General features: G+C 32.4%; 1 protein-coding gene across 1 annotated transcript; it reads right to left on the bottom strand.

Annotated features, from left to right (window-relative positions):
- Positions 1 to 1,123: 1,123 nt before the first annotated feature.
- Positions 1,124 to 12,116, bottom strand: LOC110992795 (ubiquitin carboxyl-terminal hydrolase 7-like). Its single transcript, XM_022258763.2, has 10 exons — positions 11,944 to 12,116; positions 11,396 to 11,715; positions 10,445 to 10,608; positions 9,349 to 9,608; positions 8,520 to 8,694; positions 7,827 to 8,019; positions 6,816 to 6,969; positions 6,499 to 6,632; positions 3,167 to 3,263; positions 1,124 to 1,369 (listed from the first exon to the last, which is right to left on the bottom strand). The coding sequence occupies exons 1-10, from the start codon at positions 11,992 to 11,994 to the stop codon at positions 1,355 to 1,357; spliced, it is 1,563 nt and encodes a 520-aa protein (XP_022114455.1). The 5' UTR covers positions 11,995 to 12,116; the 3' UTR covers positions 1,124 to 1,354.
- Between the last annotated feature and the right edge of the window lie 7,923 nt (positions 12,117 to 20,039).

Here is a 20,039-nt window from a genome sequence, read left to right as displayed (position 1 = left end):
TATGGACTACAGTCGTTCAGATGTAAATACAAGTTGTTCATTATAAAAGTTATAGGTAATGAATCGCGAATCTAGTCGTTTAAAACGATACCAAATGGTAAAGATATATTATATTTGATATTTCTACTCAGAAGCAGATAGTCTACGTCTTAAAAATTCAATCACACATAGAAATATGTTTGCCTAACGTTTCGGTTGAACTTCACACACCCTTTCTTCTTTATTTTATAATCGAAGAAAGACTTAAGCTGTCATGGAAATAATAAAAACATGCTAATAAAGTTTCGTAGTCAATGCTGAGTTTTTGCGTCGGCCATTTTGCAATGTCAGTAATTGGAGACTAATTTATCGGTTGTACGAGCGAGATTTATTGTTGAAGGATATAACCCATTTTTAACCGAGCAAACAAATCGATTTTGCAATCTATTTGACATAGTGTTATGTAGTTCACATATCATGTTAGTTATAACTATTCGGAATAAATGTATGCAAATATTCCGTACATGTTTTAGAAAAATAACTAAAGTTGATATAATACTGATATTCATATTTAATGTTATGAAGTTTGTTTTATTGTTAATAGTTATCTAAAGTTTATTAAAATAATAATAATAATCCAGTGGCGCTCTAACTTAAATGGTACGGCCTCATTGCATCAGTTTTTGTAAGCTCATCAGCCATCTGTCTGACATCGTGTCGATTCGATTTGATAGACGCTGGATTCCTCGCGACATTTCCTTCTCGTACAAGCGAGGATAATATAAAAAGTTAATTTAAAGCTATAACACAATAATTTCAAGACAATGCGACGACTTGTAGGTCGAATAAGGGCTATGGACTATCAAAGTCATCATCATAAATCAGCATAAGATATTATAGAAAAACCTTAGTGTTCAGATAGATAATACCTTACCGCATAATCTGAAGACACATCTTAATAGTAGAGTACTTCGTTACAACATAAAGCACTTAAAGCTTAAAGGATTAAAACTGAAAGCTTGCTTATATATTATATATATTAAGGTAAATAAGTAATGCTCATCCATTGTTTAAAATTTTTATTAAATAAATAAAGATAAATGAATATTCATAAGAAATTACAAAAATATAGACGCACCAAGTCTAACCTAACCAATTTCAACGGCAGTAAATGCGTTATCAAAATATACCTACATTTGAATAAAAATACGTAAATTAAACTTTAAGGTATCAATATTAAGATATAATCTTCAATATCATTTATATTTGGACCCCCCAATGGCTTGTAAAGTAAAAAAGTGTTTTAAAGCGCTAAAAATCTTCGTATAATACTTCACGGAACAAACTGAAGTGTCGGACCTAAATTTCTTGCACCTTATTTTTCTGCCGCCTGAAACAACATTTTGTATTTTAATATAATGACCATTGCGTCTCGCTGTGTGCGAGAGGCGCTATTTTCCCGTTGCTAGGAAGAGTATTCCAGATTAGCACCAAATCAATTGAAACACGCTTTGTCGACAAGTATATTACATATTTGAGAATTATAATCAAGATAAAAAGGCTTGGAAACATGCTGGTCCCTAGGACAATCAAACTAGACAAACAACTTGTTGCTCATTAAGTCATATAGGTTTATATTTGCTTTTATTTTTCTTTTCTTTTAATTGGATTATTTGTGAATATGTGAGTACCATGTATCTACATAATAATTTAGTTACCTACTGCATTTTTTAAAATAAAATAGGCACAATATATGCATATTTTATTTTAGTATAGTAGTTTTTTTTATTCTAGTTATAGTCTTCACATATCAAATCAATGTATACAAAATATTTTAAGAGTAAGTTTGGAGTTCCATTTCATTCCTATTCTTTTGCATATGTAACTAACTTTTGGAAGTGGCAACTAGAGTAATTTTTTTAAATATCTTTAACATATAATTTTGACATTCAAAATTGCCCTTTTGGTAGGGCTTCTTGAAATAAATAATTTGACTTTGGCGTTTGATATTAATTTAATTTTTTATAAAATACTAGCAGACTCGGCCAAGCGTTGCTGTGGCTAAGGTTTTTGTTATATTACATAGTAGTAAATTAATCAAGGGAAACCGTAGGAGAACTTATGTGAAACGTTGGTACCACGACACGGACCTAAACTAAACTACCTTTAACTCAGCGCCATCTGTTAGAATTGTATCAAATAATAAACAAATGTTAATGTTATCGTAATTTTAGTAAGGATGCCTATTTTTTTTTGAAAATGAAATATAGCCTATGTCACTCAGGAATGATGTAGCTTTCCAACAGTGAAAGAATTTTTCAAATCTGCCAAGTAGTTTCGGAGCCTATTCAATTCATACAAACAAACAAAAAATCAAACCTTTCCTCTTTATAATATTAGTATAGACAAAACTCAAGAAAAAAAACGTTCAAGTTTGCATTTCACTCAAAGGACTCAAATAAAAGTCTGTATTATTCCTGTGTTAGGCAGCTGTTACAGTTAGGTACTTCAACTACAAGCCATATTACCGATTTCAGTCAACATAATATCGGGAAGTTCTAAATTCTAACAGAACAATTTTAATAATGAACTAATAACATAAGATAGCGTTTTTTTATATTCTTTGTTTTAATTTTCTTAATCCATCTGCAATCAGCCTCTTGATTTTATCACATTTAATTTGAAATTATGGCAATTAGGGAACGCAAATTCATTTTTTTATTCCTGCCGTAATTCGTAGACTTTGAAGTTGCGCCCGTTTCAGCCGGTACAAAATTCTGATATGAAAACTTTTTATTGAGTGACCATTAGCCGAATAAAAATGCACTGCTTTGTAACATATATATGTTATGCTGGATGTAAAACAAAAATGAAACAATTGAATACTGACTCAATAAATCAGCGTAATCTTACATTTTTTATATCTGTTTAAAAAAAAGTAAAACGTAATAAATGAACGATTTTATTTGAGACAAACTATTCATTTACCATTTGAGAGACCTAACCACACTTTCCATTTACCAGCAAGTTTTTGAGTGAAAAATGTCATAATAATATAAATTAAACTTAAAAAAATTTGTTCATATGTCACTTTACTGGCGCTATCTAGTGAAATATCTTTAAAACCCTAGGTCCCAATAACTCAGTAATAGGAATGGTCATTCATGGGATATTTACTTGTCCTTACCATCTCGTAGCGCATCTCTTCGTTGATTCGCTCGCAGAGATCTGTCGGTATATCGGTCTCCGCTACGTCTTGTAACACGTACTTTAATTGTGATGTTCTGGAATCATTCATTTTTGTTAAGTGAATGTGACGTCACTACAAGGGTGGGTTAAAGTAAGTCTTTATCCAAAATTAAACATATATTTTTGTTTAAAATAAAATTGGAAAAGCAAACGGTCTCCTATGTTTTTATTAATACCTACTGCTAAAAACAAAAAAATATTTTAACGATGCCTTGCCATATCTATGAAAATATTTTATATGCACATAAAAATATACACTTGTTTGAAAAAAATGTACAACAATGTACAAAACAAACATATTTATATTACTAGAAGTAAGAACAAACTTGCTGTTCCCACAACTAGGCTCCATAAAGTTAACAAATCAATCATAGGTTTTGACCTACCTAACCTAACTGTACCTAACTGTACGTTTCTATAATAAACTACCAAGTGTTGTGGTAAAATTGTCAAATAATTAATTTAAGAAAGTTACGAAACAGAAGCTCTCTAGGAAAGCTTATTATACAATATCGGATTACCTAGAAGATAAGAAAGCTTGGAATTAAAAATAATTTGCTCCAGCTATTTAATTTAACTGTACCTAATATACATTTTAAGGTATTTACATATTAAATTTGTTATAGAAGAGCTCGGAACACACACACACACAGGAATTTTTTGTTTTATTTATTTTATATATAATAAGGGACAAAAAGTAATCGCATTTAAGCCCCAGGAGTCCTATTCACCCTATGACCTCTAGATTCACTCTTAGTCCTTGTGTCCTTGTATTATGAGTTAATATAATCGACACGTCTAAATATTATGTGGTCACGAACACGAGGATCGCAGATTCAAAATAAATTGTACTTTGCTGGGTTAAAAAGCTGTTTGTAAAAAAACAATAAATAACGATTCATAAATAAAACTTCGAAGAGCGACATTGCAATACTTTGAAATAAATATTTAAAATTCAATATTATTATTAGCACAAGGAAATTATAAAATGATATGACAGATTTTTTATATTTTCTATAGGTATATGAGTAGTGTTGGTCTAGTTGCTTCAGCGTGCGACTCTCATACCTGAGGTCGTAGGTTCGATCCCCGGCTGTGCACCAATGGACTTTCTTTCTATGTGCGCGTTTAACATTTGCTCGAACGGTGAAGGAAAACATCGTGAGGAAACCGACATGTTTTAGACCCAAAAAGTCGACGATGTGTGTCAGGCACTGGAGGTTGATCACCTACTTGCCTATTATATTTAAAATGATCATGAAACAGATTCAGAAATCTGAGGCCAAGACCTAAAGAGGTTCTAGCGCCACTGTTTTATTTTTATTTTTCTATAGGTAAATATGTTCAGTAAATACATATTTTTAATTATTAAAGTTTAGCACATCATACATAGTATTAAATCTACGGTAGATACATATATGTTACGAACTCTTTCATATAAAAATTTATGCTAGTAACGGTTAACATAAATTAAAAAAAAAAATACGCATTTAACAATGCTTTATTTAAAACCGATCAACCCACTACGGAATATATCCAGTTCCGGATAAGTACTGCTTAATCCGTTAAAATCATGAACAATTCGAGAGGTGCCAGAACTCCTATGTTGGTTTTTGCAGAAGGAATTTGGAAATTTTTGCTGATTTTAAGCCTTGGAAATAAGGGACGATAATTTGAATATCCTGTAAGTGGTTTGCTATATTTGATTATTTAGCAATTTATAGAAGAACACCAGCTAAAGATCTCCGATCCTTCCGATCAAACGGTCTAAACAAGAGAAGATGTATAGGCTCACGGTATGTGGCATGATATGAGCAAGTATAATTTATATTAAATATAACAACAATAATTATACTCTGATTTTTTATTCCGTAGAATTGTCATTTCGTAAGTGTTGCTACTAAAAAACATCTCCACCGAAAAAGGGGAAAAAATTGACCCATTTCAGGGCAATAAAAAATGAAATGCTACGTATTTCTTTGTTTTTATCTACAAAAAGGTAAATCTAAATATTTATGGATACATTCGCTAACAAATAAAATGTATGTATAGTCTGAGGTGTTTAGACGCGTATTGAAATATGTGCCCAGCCAAAAAGCTTTGCCATCTCTGACATGTCAGAAAATGAGAGCTGTCAGAATTCTACGGAATTAAAAAATCAGTGTATAGTTAATAAATTAAAAATTGTTAAGTCACGCTCCGTATGAGATACTAACTACTGCAGTGCGTCCATAGTAAAGCGGAGGTCATACCGTGTAACGGGCGGCAATTCATTTTGGCGGGACAAAATATTGTTGCGGCCAACACGCGCGCATGCAATTTATACTCGCCGGGTTACAACACTACATTGGCTTACGTTTTATTAATTAAACGTATGCTTAAGCTGGGAGTTTTAAACCTTCTATTTAATCCTCTTTAGATTGGAGGTTTTAAATTTAACTGTGGTGTATTAACATGAATGTATTATGTAGTTACGTTAAGTTAGCCGCTGAGTTTCATCATCGGACATCGAGGGAGAATACGAAATTCCTTCGGTATCTCCTCAACATCCGCTGATCCTCAACTAAGCATTTTTCAAGACAGTATTTGCCGCGCATCACCACTATGTGGAACCAGCTGCAAACTGAAGTATTTCCGAGCCAATTCGACTTAGGGTCCATCAATAAAAGAGCGTACCAATTCTTAAAAGGCCGGCAACGAACTTGCGAGCCCTCAGGCATTGAGAGTATCCATGGGCGAGGGTATCACGGATCGTCCTCCCCGTGGGCCCTATTGTATAAAATGAAAGTTTAATTCAATACTTTATTTAGCTGGTTTTAATTTTTTAATCAGATTATGCTTTAGTTTCTTTATTATCATTAATAAGTCAGCCATCTCCCAGATCATAAACAAACGAATGAAGTTCTTTAATCTTATTCTTTTGTTTGTTCTTCTCTAAAGGCTTTTCTTTAGAGAAGAATTAAAAAAAGCAAAGAATTCCGAAAATCAAAATGTACAAATGGCGCCAAAAACCAGGCGATCACCGCAATACGCGCATGCGCATGGCAGCCGCTGCCTAAAACTGTAATATTATGTCATAGGTTTGATGCACCTCCCATATTATTTATTCAATTTACCAAAATATCATTCTTAGTGACAGTTGTAGCAAATTATTCTCCACCTATTGAATAAAATGTAATGATAGACATAATTGCGTTTAAATTATTATTACCTGTGTATTGTTTTTGTATACAGCTTTGTCATAAAAACAAAAGTATATTCAGAACTTACTGTATGTAAATAAGCATATAGGCACTTGTCGCTCTCCGAGCTAAGTACGGTGCGTCTTCTCTACCGCCAAAATTGTATTCTATTGCTTCTTGCTTCGTACACCGGGAGACCACGTCATCGTCAAACTTACACCACTGTAAAAATAATTACTGTTTTTAGTTCTGTTTAGTTAAATTCTGTTTAGTAAAATTAGGGAGAATATTCTCCCTAATTTTGTCTTTGGCCAACACGAGTACACTACATATTTAAAAAAGCTTTTTGTTGAATAAAAACAAAAGACAATTTTATTTTACATTGGATTAATCACATAACAGTACCTTCCCATCGCCTTTAGGATTGATGAAAACTACGTAGTGTCCACCATGATTATCTCCCGAGTGGACTAACACGGCGTGCAAAGTGTAGTGCGCAGGAGTGGCTGGAATTTCTTTCAGATACGCGTTTAAATTCAACGTTTCGTAGAATTCAAACCTGCAAATTAATGAAAATTGCATGAATGTTTGAATTTTGTACAAACAGAATATGGTGACTGTTCAATCACAAAACATACAAATTTAATTATCAGTTCCGTTTATTGCTAATTTAACAGATAGCATTTTATACATACAAATATTTTACTTCCGATTATTAAGATGAGGCTTACTTCGATAGGAATTTCGATTCCAAATTATTAAAATGTTAACAGTAAACTGCTTAATTTCAATTTTCAAGCATTGATATCCTAATATTGCACCTATTACTCATTTAAAAAAAATACAACGCTTAAAAGTTTATTTTGATGGAAACATAACAAATAAGTTTTTAGTATTGTCTTTTATTAACATAACTTTTACACATTTAAAGAAAACACTTTTTTACGTTTAAATACAATAATACATAACTATAATCCGTAAAAAAGTGTTTTCTTTGAATAAGTTTTTCCTCACACTAACAAATTTATAATTTATGGATTAAGAGGAATGATATATATTAATTTTGTATATAAGAGAGGAATGATATATATAACTTTATATACAAAATTAATATATATCATTACTATATATTTACCACCAGAAAATCAATTTAATAAAGTCAACCTGCAGTTACTGGTAACAGAGATCGATTGGAGTAATATATTAAAGAAGTGGCACTGTGTAAAAACTTCGAAGATTAAAATTCCAAATTTGAAATTGCGATATAAAATAAATTTGTTCCTACAACCTCTAGTTATTTTACAAAAAAAGGTTCTCAAACGTTCTATAAAAATACCTCATAGCATTAAATTTAAATATGGAACATCCGGGCTCGACACTTAAATATACTAAGTGATTATTGACAGGTGGACGTACCTGTCATTAAACTTGATAGAAGTGTCGCTCTGTGGGTCGTATTGAAATCTCATCAAGTGCAAATGAAGTATGGGAGGAAACTCGTCAAAGAGAACGCCTTTGTCAGCCTCCTGGAGGCCATGTTCCCCTGCGTCGTACTTGTTGTCGCCATCTAGCAGTTCTGTGCTGATGTAGTCTTTGAATGATTCGTAAACTGTAAATATATATTTAATTCTTTAAAATTATATATTTTTTTAATTATTAAGGAATAATATTTTTAATTATCAAGGAAACAAACGACGATACCGCAGTATCGTCGTTTGTTTCCTTGATAATTTTAACTTTTTTAAATAACAAGCTTCTAAAGCTTTATCTGTTAAGACAAATACTAAACCTTCGGTTGTAGGACGTTAGCTGTGTACGAAAGGACTTTCTATTTGCACATTTAATATTCACCCGGACAGAGTAGGAAAACATCGCGAGAGAGTCTCAGGCGTGAGTCAGGCACTGAAGCTTGATCATTAACTGAATGTTGCCCATTACAAATGAGTAATGATTAAAAAACAACAGCTTTTCATTTAAACAAAAATATAGATTTAAAAAAGTATACTTACTACTGAATTAAAAAAAAAAACATAAAATATAATAATAAAGCCGCATTTTTTATATAATAATTTCACTTTACTGTAAACTATAACTTTAAAACAAACTTACTGTCTTTCTTTCCCTTAACACTAAGCTGAATATCGTAAAATGTCTCGACGCGAGCACTCGTGCAGTTAACATTCTTGCACTTGATAAATGAAGTCATTTTGCCTTCCAAAAATTTCGGAATAGTGCCTTCCACTACAGTACCCTTCATCTTATTTTCTAGTTTGTCAAGAAGTACCTTTGACAAAATGTTTTAAATTGCTTATTATAATACACCTTTGGGACATGCCATGAGCATACTATGGGAACCTTAGTAACAAAGTTGTAAGGTCATGTAATCTTTAAACGGAAACCCAGCTTTTGCAACCGGCCTGAACGGACGAGTATATTAAAAAGATATGAGTTTTATCATGATCATTAAATATTGTATATGTCACATGAAAGTTTTTCCCTACTTGCATATATATAAAAGGCGGGTAGAACAATTATTACAATTTTTTAGTAGGTGAAGGTTGTCTGTTTATTTATTAAGTTATTTAGTGTGAAGGGCTATTATATATCTCCTTTTGTTAACTACCATACATCTGCATATTTAATTTGATAATTATAAATAGTGTTTCAATTTCTGGTTAATTTTCTGTATCTTGAGAGATCTTACGATGAGAGCTGAGATTCAGATCTCTTTCGATCGCCAAGTTTTTTTATGTTCAATGGTTTCAAATTTAGGTTTCTTTAAAAAGAAACCTAAATTTCCCATCCCTTCCAAATGTTTCCAAATTCTGTTCCCGTTATTTAGTATGTAGTTCTGCGTATATATGTATAATGCAAGTGTAATCTGCAAGTTGATATCAGATTCATACTGTCAACTGAGTGTGGCCATTGTCAAACTTACCCGTAGAAATTCCTGAACGTCATGTTGCATAAATGAATCCAAAGTCTCCCAGCCGAAACTTTTAGTCAGTTTCTTGGTAGCGACAGGTTTGTCTGTGAACTGTAGATCGTAGAAAACTCGTTGTAGCGCAAAAGCGACGGATCTTGAACTATCGTCGCCAACAGTCGGTATTTTGTAAACGGCTTTTCGTAACACATTTGTGAAGAATAAAGTTTGTAAAAGGGAATTCATGTAGCATGTCGCCCCTTGATTTTTGAGACCTGGAAACGTGAAAATGAGAAGTGAATATGTATTTGCGTTTATTTTGTACATTTCTTTCTTAAAGAGTCTACCGTTACATAGTCTATGCTACTAAATACATGAACTATTTATATTCTGCTGTCATTGATTTATAGTCATATAAAATTCCTTGTTATAGAGATTTTAAACATTAGACTAAAAACTATTTTGGAAACGATCTTTTCCCATTAGCAAATGTATTTAATTTCATTTAATAATATCATTTTATGTTTGACATTTTAGTAAAACTCTTTTTACACTCAAACGCATGCAATACTTGATTGATAACCTATCTTTGATGTTTGTTATTAGTATTAAAACACCTTAAGCGTCTAGTATTCTTCATTTTTTTTCACATTAGTTAATGGTTTTCGTAAACTATCGGTAACTATCTTAAATATAAAATTCTTGTGTCACGGGGTTAGTAACCGAACTCCTCCGAAACGGCTCGACCGATTCTCATGAAATTTTGTGTGCGTATTGGGTAGGTCTGAGAATCGAACAACATCTATTTTTCATCCCCCTAAATATTAAGGGTGGTCCACCCCTAAATTTTTTATTTATTTTTTAGACAAAATTTTTCGTTTTTAGTTTTTTACGATACACCATACAAATATACATGCAACACTAAATTTTCACCCTATCTACAATCATCCCTTATGTTTTTTTTGTTAATTATAAACTTTAATTTTTTGGCACAAAAACATGGCGAAACAACGTTTGCCGGGTCAGCTAGTAGATGTATAAAATCGTATGTCAGGCAAATCAAAATCAATAGCGATCAATAAGCGATATTTACAAAACAGGAACTCTTTACCAACATAACCGGTATGTTTTTTCGAGTCCCACGACACTCCATGTGGTGCTTCCGCTATCACATGCGCCTCAATGGTAATGGAGTCGTCTTTGACAAAGCCCTTCTCTTCATCCATAAGATCTTTCCAGGATATGAAGTGAGCAAAACCCCAATCATCCTCTTTACTAAAAGTATCAAAATTAAATTATTTTTTCTTAGTCGTAAATTAAATTCACGCGTCTGGCTTACGTAAATCAGATTCCTATTTATATTTTCAAAGTAATCTTTGCCTTGTGATTAATCTCACGGCCCTAACGTGCTCAGAGTTCACACTCCGATTTTCACAACCGATGGTTTTTTGGTTATCAATCGTACAGTAACTAAGTAACTACAGTAATAAGAACAGCAGTCAGGCACAGAAGACTGATTTGCTTGTTTGTTAAATAAAAATAATAGAAAAAACTGAATATAATCTAAGGCATATTATGTTAGGTTTAGATCACTATAGAAATCTCGCACCGACACACAACGGCTTTCTCGATGGCTGTCTTCGCAGTGTTTTGAATATCGACTGGCTCGAGCAACTGTGGGAGCGCTGCCGAGAAACCCCGTTTAGCCAGCAGATCAAGCGACGCAAGTGAAAATGGATTGGCTATACATTCCGAAGCGATTCCACTTATATCTCAGGCACTTGATCGAAACCCGCAAAGAAAGCGGAAACATGGCCGTCCCAAGCAAAACCTACAGTTGCAGATGACGCAAAGAGAGTCAGAAAGGCTTGGAGCAAGGTGAAATATTAGGCTCAAGAGCAAGGGCGATGGAGACTCACTGTGGACGCCCTCTGCCCCACCTTGGGGTTATAGGACATCAAGTTAGTCCTATTAAGACTAATTACCGATTAATAAATAAAAATACGTAAAAATTATATTAGTGTTAGATTCAAACATACGTTAGGGGTCATGAAATACTTACCAATGGTACATGTGATGCAGCTTTCTACATAGATGCTCTTCATCCGGCTTATATGTCAACAACTTAAGCTCCCCCAGCCCGTAGCATGACCAACCAGGTATACTGCAGTCCCCATTGCACTGCAGAAAGATTCCAAGGGCTTTTTGCTGCTGTCTTTCTGGAGTGCTTGTATTGCGGACAAGAACCAGTATCTTCCATGGTAAACATCGTACGTAGCATGGCGGGGAAAGAACTTGTTCTTTTAGCTGGCTTAAGTTTGTGACTGTAAAACGGAAGGTGGCTTCGGAACGAGCGATGTCAACATCTTCAGTCGATGCCTCCTGAAATTCGTTCACGCGTTTCAAATTAAGTCCTACTAAATCCTTTTAATAATAAATGAAGCTAAGATCAAAGAGTAATTTTAGTATAAAAATTAAAAAATTATTAACACTTATTAAACACGTTAATTAAAAGGATGCATAACAGTATGTCTACTTTTATTTTGTATTAATTTGTTTTACAAAATTATGAATTGGTTTATGTTAAGGGTGATTTAAAAATATTTTTACCGTATGGGCATGCTCTGTATGAGCAGTTTCTGGACAGGCGCTTTCAATCATTTTACCTCAGTCAACTAAAACAGCTAAAACAACTAACTAAAACATATTAGCAAATACAAAAAAACAATTACAGTTTAAAAATTCACATTATTTGACGATGTACTTAAATGTTTGTTATAAAAAAAAATGTAAATACAAGAATTTTGATTTGTTTTGAACGATGATATACGCTGTCATTGTTTGCTGTAGTTGTCAATTTGAGTTATTCTAAATTCAAAGAGTTCGAACTGATCTGACTGAAAGAGGTTTAATGTAACTATAATAGCAAATATGTAATGGTTTACTTTATTTTTAAATATAATTGAATTCACCACAATTATGGAGTATATATGATTAAAATGTAATCATTCAATGTTATATAAGATAATAGAAAAAACATACTGTTAAAATAAAAAAAAATATATGTGTATATATAGTCAAATTTAATTTAATTGTGAACATTCAGAATGAAAAATATTTTATAAGATACTAAAATGAGTATATTTAAATCAAATTGTTATTTAAAATTAAAAAAATCGTTGATAATTTGTAACGTTTCTTTTGATCCATAGGTGGCGCCAGATGTTGATGTTATTGTGTGCTGTCGATAATGCAGAACTATTTTTTTTTGTTTGGCGGGAAAACAATTTGCGTCTGTAAAATAAAATATTGTTTTATATGGACAGCTGTTCATTGCAAATTCGCTTATTCACAGTTAAAATTTTACATATCATCACGTAAACATATATTGATGATTGAAAATATGTTATAAGACTGATCCTGTTATTATAATTCTGTAGTGTACTCATGTTACTCAGTTTCTTCACATAAACCAACTTTTTTTTAAAATTGTTTCTTCATTTAAAAAGGGCCTTTAGTCTGTCTAACCAAATATAACTGCGCCGGTGGACCACAAATGAAGTTACAAGACACAGTAAGTATGCGATGGAAGTTTCTGGATTTGTGTCTGATTGACAGACAAGATTTAGCGTTGCAGAGCCAGAGAGTGAGTAGGTCTTTTTTATAAACGATATAATATTCTTAAATCTTATTTTCGGTGTACTTCATATTTTGTTGCAACAAATTGAGGTGTTTTAAGTAAACTTTTCTTTATTTTGTTGGCGACGAACGTCGCGTGGGTGAATCAAGAAGAAAAGAACGCTTATTATTTGGTGGAGTAAAAACATGAAGTATGATTTCAAAATAACTTTAAGACAACATTCATATACCTCAATAAAACATGTATTTTCAGGGCCAATTTAAAAATACCTTAATAACAATTAAGGAATATTAATTTAAATATGTAAAATACAATTATACGGTAATAAAATTATGTTCCTAATATAACACTGTAAATACATGCTACATGCATAGTTATCCTCAAAATAAAACGTGAACTAAAAATACTATTCGTTACTATTGTTACCATTATCCTTATTTCGTTACCATGGTAACAAACACGGTACTAACTTCCCGCCGAGTAACTATAATCTTGATAAGACCAATATCAAACAGGGCATATTTTATATTTGATGCAAATTGATATAATACATATAAATATTATATTAGAAGTAGCTGATTTTTCTGCTCTATGCAAACTTAATAACCGGGTACAGTTGCCCGGATATTAATTAAATCCGGAGTCATCTTGCGAGGACATTATTCACTGTTTGGAGATTGACAGGCTGACTGGCTCCTTAATTAAAATTTGTACTCAAATAATTTTATTTGAAGGATAGAAGCAAATTGAGCAATCTTGGCAAACTTAATTACTGTTATTGAGTGATTTTTGTACTATCTTCATCTCGATGCAAAAGTTTATTTTAACGTTTATACCAAAACGTTGTTTATGTCTCAATAAGACTATCATATGAGATAACAGCAACATCATATAAAGTCGTAAAAAATAAAAACAGAACCGTAATTAAATAAATAATATATTTTAACTTAAATAATATAAAAACTGTCAACGTTTTCAAGGATGAATGTTTTTCATACGGATTCTAAAGTATTCAAGAAATGGGAAAACTCAAAAAAGACGCACATCCAAAGAGGCTAAAGCTATTACATATCTATTGTATAGACCTTTACATTGGTTATGCTTCTATACTACTAATAGCGTTTTAGGAAATCTACTAGGTATGATTGGTTGTGATAAATAAAACTCCCTTATAACTTGTCGAGAAGAGGTTGAAGATGGAACTGAGTATATAAGAATGTATATTGAATGAATCTTGAATATCGAATGAATGAATAATATTTTACAAAACTAGGTACATTTGTATAGAAAACTTAACCTATGCTTAAAAGTAGTAGTAACATGTTGTCTTAAAACGTTCAGCCAATACGCGCAGGGTGTGGACGAAAGGGATCTTTCGCTACCTGACTCGTGTTTCAACAAAGGCGAGGCGCGGCAAAAATTTGACCCTTTTCTGCGCGCAGCGGCTGAAGCGTTCGGATGTGCTCTCCTGAGATCACTGCGATATGCTTGTAGCCTATGCGATAACACTGACAAAACTGTTCTTTTCAGAACAATTTATTCATGTATCAACGACATAACGTTAACAGCTAATTTGGTCACCTACAGCGTCTAAGGTATAAGCGTTGTTAAATGTATATAACGTACCTGCTTATTTATGGAACGCAGAGTTGGCTTAAGCTCGTATTCCAACAGGTATCGCAAGTCAGGTTACCACTGTCAAACGAGTCAAAGTTCAAATATAAAAATGATTTGATTGACGCTTAATCACACAAAAAATACAGACCTGAGAGACTTACCCTAATTTCAATTCTTAAAAGGCCGGCAACGTACTCGCGGGCCGGGTATTGACAGTGTGCATGGACGGCGGTAACACTTAACATCAGGTAAGCCTCCTCCTGTTCTATAAAAAATACAGACACAGAAGGGTGATTTCAATAAAAAAATAATTGAAATTAAGAAAGAAAGCCTTTGCGTATTTGTAGAGACTCGCTGATTATCTATGTCCGCAAAACATCTTAATTTAATATTGTAAATTGAGTAATGCAACCAAAGATAAGAGAGGATAACTCGCCTAAATGCATTAAACTTTCAACGTTGTCGTTAAAATCTCAAGTACAAACTCTAGAGGATTTAACGAACGACTAATTGACTAACTCGTGTGGTTCGAGATAAGATTAAGTGGCCTGCGACTAGAGTTACAGCTAATCCTTAACTAATCTCAAACCTAATGTTCCGTCTCTGATGGCACTCTATTAGAGACCATAACTATAGTATATTACAGCCTATGCGATAATAACATTGAACTTTTTCTCATGAATCGAATACTAAAAAAAAATATTAGTGCCAGTTCTCACCTTTTTGTAGTAAACTGTGCAAAGCAGTGTTAGCCTAGTGGCTTCCGTCTGCGGCTCTTATACTTGAAGGCGTAGGTTCCATCCCCGGCCAATAAACTTTTGCTCGAATTGAAGGAACACATCGTGAGGAAACCGACCGCTACATAACAAGTTTCAAAATAAAAAATACTAGTATGCTACCTTTTACTTGCACGTAAAATGAAACTTACCATTTTATTATTGTTCGTATTTTTTTGTATAGAGATTCACCAGCTTAATTTGATCAAGGTACTCTAAGTACGATCGTAACTAGGTTAAGTGTAACACAATCCGATACTAATGGTCTGTGAGTAGCGTATTGCGTTACAAAGTCGACACTATTCTCGGCGATAACTCAATCACGGATTTTTCTCTTCTATATCCTGCTACGTGACTAGGTGACGGCAATCGTAGGGACTATTTACACTTTATCGTCAAGTGTAACTTGGATTAAAATCGCAAAAATAACTGGTTGCTTCTATACTTTTTTGACCAGGCTAAGTAAATTAGAAATATTGTATATATCCTCCTGGTATATGACTCTTGTCCTCGGTTTATATTTAAAGTGAATTATGTGACGAAGAAATCTGGATACATAAAAACCGATAAATGTGTCTGGTCAGTGACCTATTGAATGTTTAAACAACGTATAAAATTAAAAAAATGTTATACGTTATAGTTGGTATATATATGCAATAAAAGTGCATCTTCTTTGTAAAAAGTTTTTATTATTACACACTTCAAACGAAAGTCTACTTTTCTGTCAAACTTTGTTATGACAAAAGAAAAGAAAGATGCTTTACCTTAAATTATGTATAAGCCGAATTGACTACTGACTTTAAATTTTCTAGTTATTATTTACATTACATACATACACTAATTAGTTAAAATATTATTTTTTACGATAAAAAAAAACTGTAATTATATTTATGCATACTAGCGCAAACGCGTACCTCACACATCCCACTACGAAAGTATTTCAACTACACAAGCATATCAAAGCAAACATTTTCTTTTGAAGGTAGAAATTTCATTGTAGTTAATGAAACTTTAAAAACAGAATAAACAATTGTTGTAAGTAACCTACACCTTGTCCGTATATTTGCGATTAAGTTATACGAATCCCAGCAAGCTTTCGCTGCTATTTTCCTTTCCCATTGTCGACGAAGAGTCCTTAGTTATGTTCATTGTGAGCTCACAAAAGCGTTGCCGTGTTTGCACCTGACTTCCATTGTTCGGTCAAGTAAACAAACTATGAACAACGGTAAATGATGGACAAATCAGTTTTATTAATTGGAGGTAAAATGCTTGTTAATAATTTTCATTATCAGAATATGTAGAGATTTTTTTTTCATATAGAATCTACATTACTGCCAATCTTAATATATAATATATTTCTTGTGTGCGTGTGTATGTGACTGAACTCCTCCTAAACGACTGGACCGATTTAGACGAAATTGTGTTAGTGTTAGTGTGTTCAAGGGGATCTGGGAATGGTTTAGATTCACAATTTTGTCCGCTGGACAATGTTTTTTTAATTAATTTTCAATTTATTAGTTGTTGTTGATTTTGGAATGTTTTACATTGGATCCGACAGACGGCGCTACCATCGCAGTGTCAAATTTTAAATAATATTCGAATTTTAATTTTAGTCTGTCCCGAAATTTAAAAAAAGTTTTGTTATCATTGTATTATATCGTGTGTGACCATGTGCTGGATCGTTAGATATTGTCATAACATTTGAATAATAATTTTCATCAAAATGGCTTATTAAAAATTGAAATTTTGAAATTAAAGACGTTGACAGGACAACGTCTGTCGGATCCGCTAGTTATATTATATATTTAGTTTAAATATTACAAATATAAGCAAAAGCAAAATTTAAATAAAAAAGTAGAGTATCAGTATTTAATATGCGAAATTTAAATGTTTGATAATATTTTAAAAATGGAAAGCTGTAAAATGTAAAGAGCTTTACCCGAAATAAAACGTTTAAAAGCCCCATAAAGTAGTTAAATAAATCCGAATCTATGCGTATTAATTTATGAGTAGAGCCCGGGCAGAGATTATGCAGATTCACATTAAAATTTATAGCTCTGCCTCTCTCAACGTCTCTGATAATATATAATTAGTAGCATATTTTGAGCGATCCTATGCGTGTCATTTTTTTAAATGTAATCTTAATATACATATTTCTTGTGTGCGTGTGTATGTGACTGAACTCCTCCTAAACGACTGGACCAATTTTGATGAAATTTTTTGTGTGTGTTCGTGGAGATTCGAGAATGGTTTAGATTCACAATTTTGTCCGCTGGACAATGTTTTTTTAAATTAATTAGTAGTTGTTGATTTTGGAATGTTTTACATTGGATCCGACAGACGGCGCTACTATCGCACTGTCAAATTTTAAATAATATTCGAATTTTAATTTTAGTCTGTCCCGACAGTTAGCGCTGCGATCAAATTAAAAAAAAGTTTTGTTATCATTGTGTTATTGTAGACCATGTGCTGGATCGTTAGATATTGTCATAACATTTGAATAATAATTTTCATCAAAATGGTCCAGAATGTTTTAGCTTATTAAAAAAAGTTTGAAATTTTCAAATTAAAGACGTATAGACAGGACAACGTCTGTCGGATCCGCTAGTATATATATGTATATCATTATTATAATAATAATAATTAAAAAATGCACTCTGTAAATAATGTCGAATATAAAATAATGTTTCTCTTTTCAGTAATATAAAATAAATTGAGGTGAAATATATCGAAAAGAATCACCTGCTCGGTATATAGTATTTTTATATAGAATTATAATTAGAACATGCAAGTATAGGTATTTATTAGAAGCACGCCACATAATAAAATGAACAAGTTAAGTTTCAATCTAATGTTCTAGAATATACGACGATGTAGTATATTACCGTGCTTTTGAATTTATAATTTTATTACCCAACTTTAATAAGACACACATATAGGGTATTTATAATGTTCTTAATCTACACAGTAATAATGTATCTGTATGTACGTTTGATGATTTATTATCGATTCGATTTAGTTTAGTAATGAGACCCATTTTAAGTTTCATTGCAATGGTGTTTATTATTTATGCATTATTCCATTATTTTAAAGTAAAGCAAAGTATTAATAAATGTATTAAAATTAAAACCGTGTGACGTCAGACCGGATAGTCCTAAATCTAAGACGTACTAGAAAAGGGAGAGGTCAAAAGTACCTACGAGCATGGCATGAAAGATGGATGAAGCGAGAGAAGGTATGTCAAGACTTTATCAAGCTTTCTCCACCTGTAAAAAAACCTGAGTATATAAATACATGAATATAATTATAAAAGAATTGGTATCCGTTTGTATCGGCATTTTTGCTGAAATATGGCATATGTTAATTATTATACTGTACTTGGTTCCGATGAGACTTGACATACATTGTGAAGTTATCCTGTGTCAATGTTAGGCTGGTTGTACATACTACAAGAGTTCAGGATTAAAACAAGTTGCAGGTTTTCAATCTAAATTTTGGTGAAATATAAAATGTAATAGGTTAGTTGAATCGCTAGTTCAATCACAAATGAGCGCGATTTGTCTTTTGTTTTAGTTTCACTTACCTTTTATTTTTAGTCCAAGTTGATAGAATCATAAGTATTAAATATTTCTAAGGCTTTGAAAATAATATCGCTTTACATTTTTGTACTCACAAGTTGAAGGCTACCAATCTTGTGTTTCTTATTGTTATATTTATATGTAAAATGTGAGTTGAAAGACACACTGAAATCTAATCTTGTTTTAATTTGAATATTTGAAACATGAAATTCATAAAATACACTCTATTGCTATATAACTCCAGAAGCGGAACAAGCCTATATGTAAATCAAATTTTCATCGCAGTTATAAAAAACATCTACTTACTAAACAATTATCCCACGAAATCTATTTTATAAATGATTCTTATTTTTAATTTAATTTACTTAAAAGTATTAAGTACACAAGACTACATTACTTACACTGCTAAATGTTAATAATATAATTTTTTCTACTAACGATTAGTATTATTTACATTATTTTTCTTATTTTGTGACTGAGACGCTAACTAGTTGCTGTGATCTCTGGTAGAATGACCAACGCTGTGGACGCAGTCTGCTCCTACTCCTTCAGGGCCAATTGCAAGCACAGCTCACACGCATTACACACTTAAAACGTATCTTGTTCTTTAAAAAAATGTTATCTCTCATCCGTTTTTTGATTAGTGTTACTTTTTTGTGTGAGTGTTTCGCTAGTTATAAATATTACGTCTATGTCTATGATATAGGCTGCAGGTTGCATCCGTTTCTTTTGATTCATATAGATAATTTATGTTATCCTTTGTTTTAAAATTTTGGGTTTTAAAGAAAACCTCACCATGTATACCTTTACTCAAGAAGCAAGTTATAAAATAATTTAGAGTTGCGAGAGTTGAGACGCTAAAAGTTAATAATAAGTCCTATATAAAACCCTGTCATGTGAACCGAGTTTTAGGCTCGCAACATCACAAGGCCATTATGCTGACTCCTCATTCTAATAGTTCCCTTATAAAGAACTTTGAAACGAGCCTCTGTGTGACGTCACGGCGCTAATTAGAAGTGAAGTACAAAGCACCACCTTCACATCGCACGATACATTTTTACAGAAAATGCTGCCGCTTCCTGTGTTTTGTTACGT

Source organism: Pieris rapae, chromosome 15 (genome assembly GCF_905147795.1).
Source record: "Pieris rapae chromosome 15, ilPieRapa1.1, whole genome shotgun sequence".
Lineage (NCBI taxonomy): Eukaryota > Metazoa > Arthropoda > Insecta > Lepidoptera > Pieridae > Pieris > Pieris rapae.
The sequence above is the reverse complement of the archived record's forward strand: the minus strand, read 5'-3'. Positions and strand labels throughout refer to the sequence as shown.

Bases quoted from the DNA above. Each gene is read 5' to 3' on its own strand.
- LOC110992795 (XM_022258763.2), bottom strand. From the start codon at position 11,994: ATGATTGAAAGCGCCTGTCCAGAAACTGCTCATACAGAGCATGCCCAT. The intron at 8,695-9,348 runs GTAAGTTTGACA...ATTTTGTCAAAG, and splicing joins ACGTTCAGGAATTTCTACGG to GTACTTCTTGACAAACTAGA. The intron at 8,020-8,519 runs GTAAGTTTGTTT...ATATATTTACAG, and splicing joins TGTTAAGGGAAAGAAAGACA to TTTACGAATCATTCAAAGAC.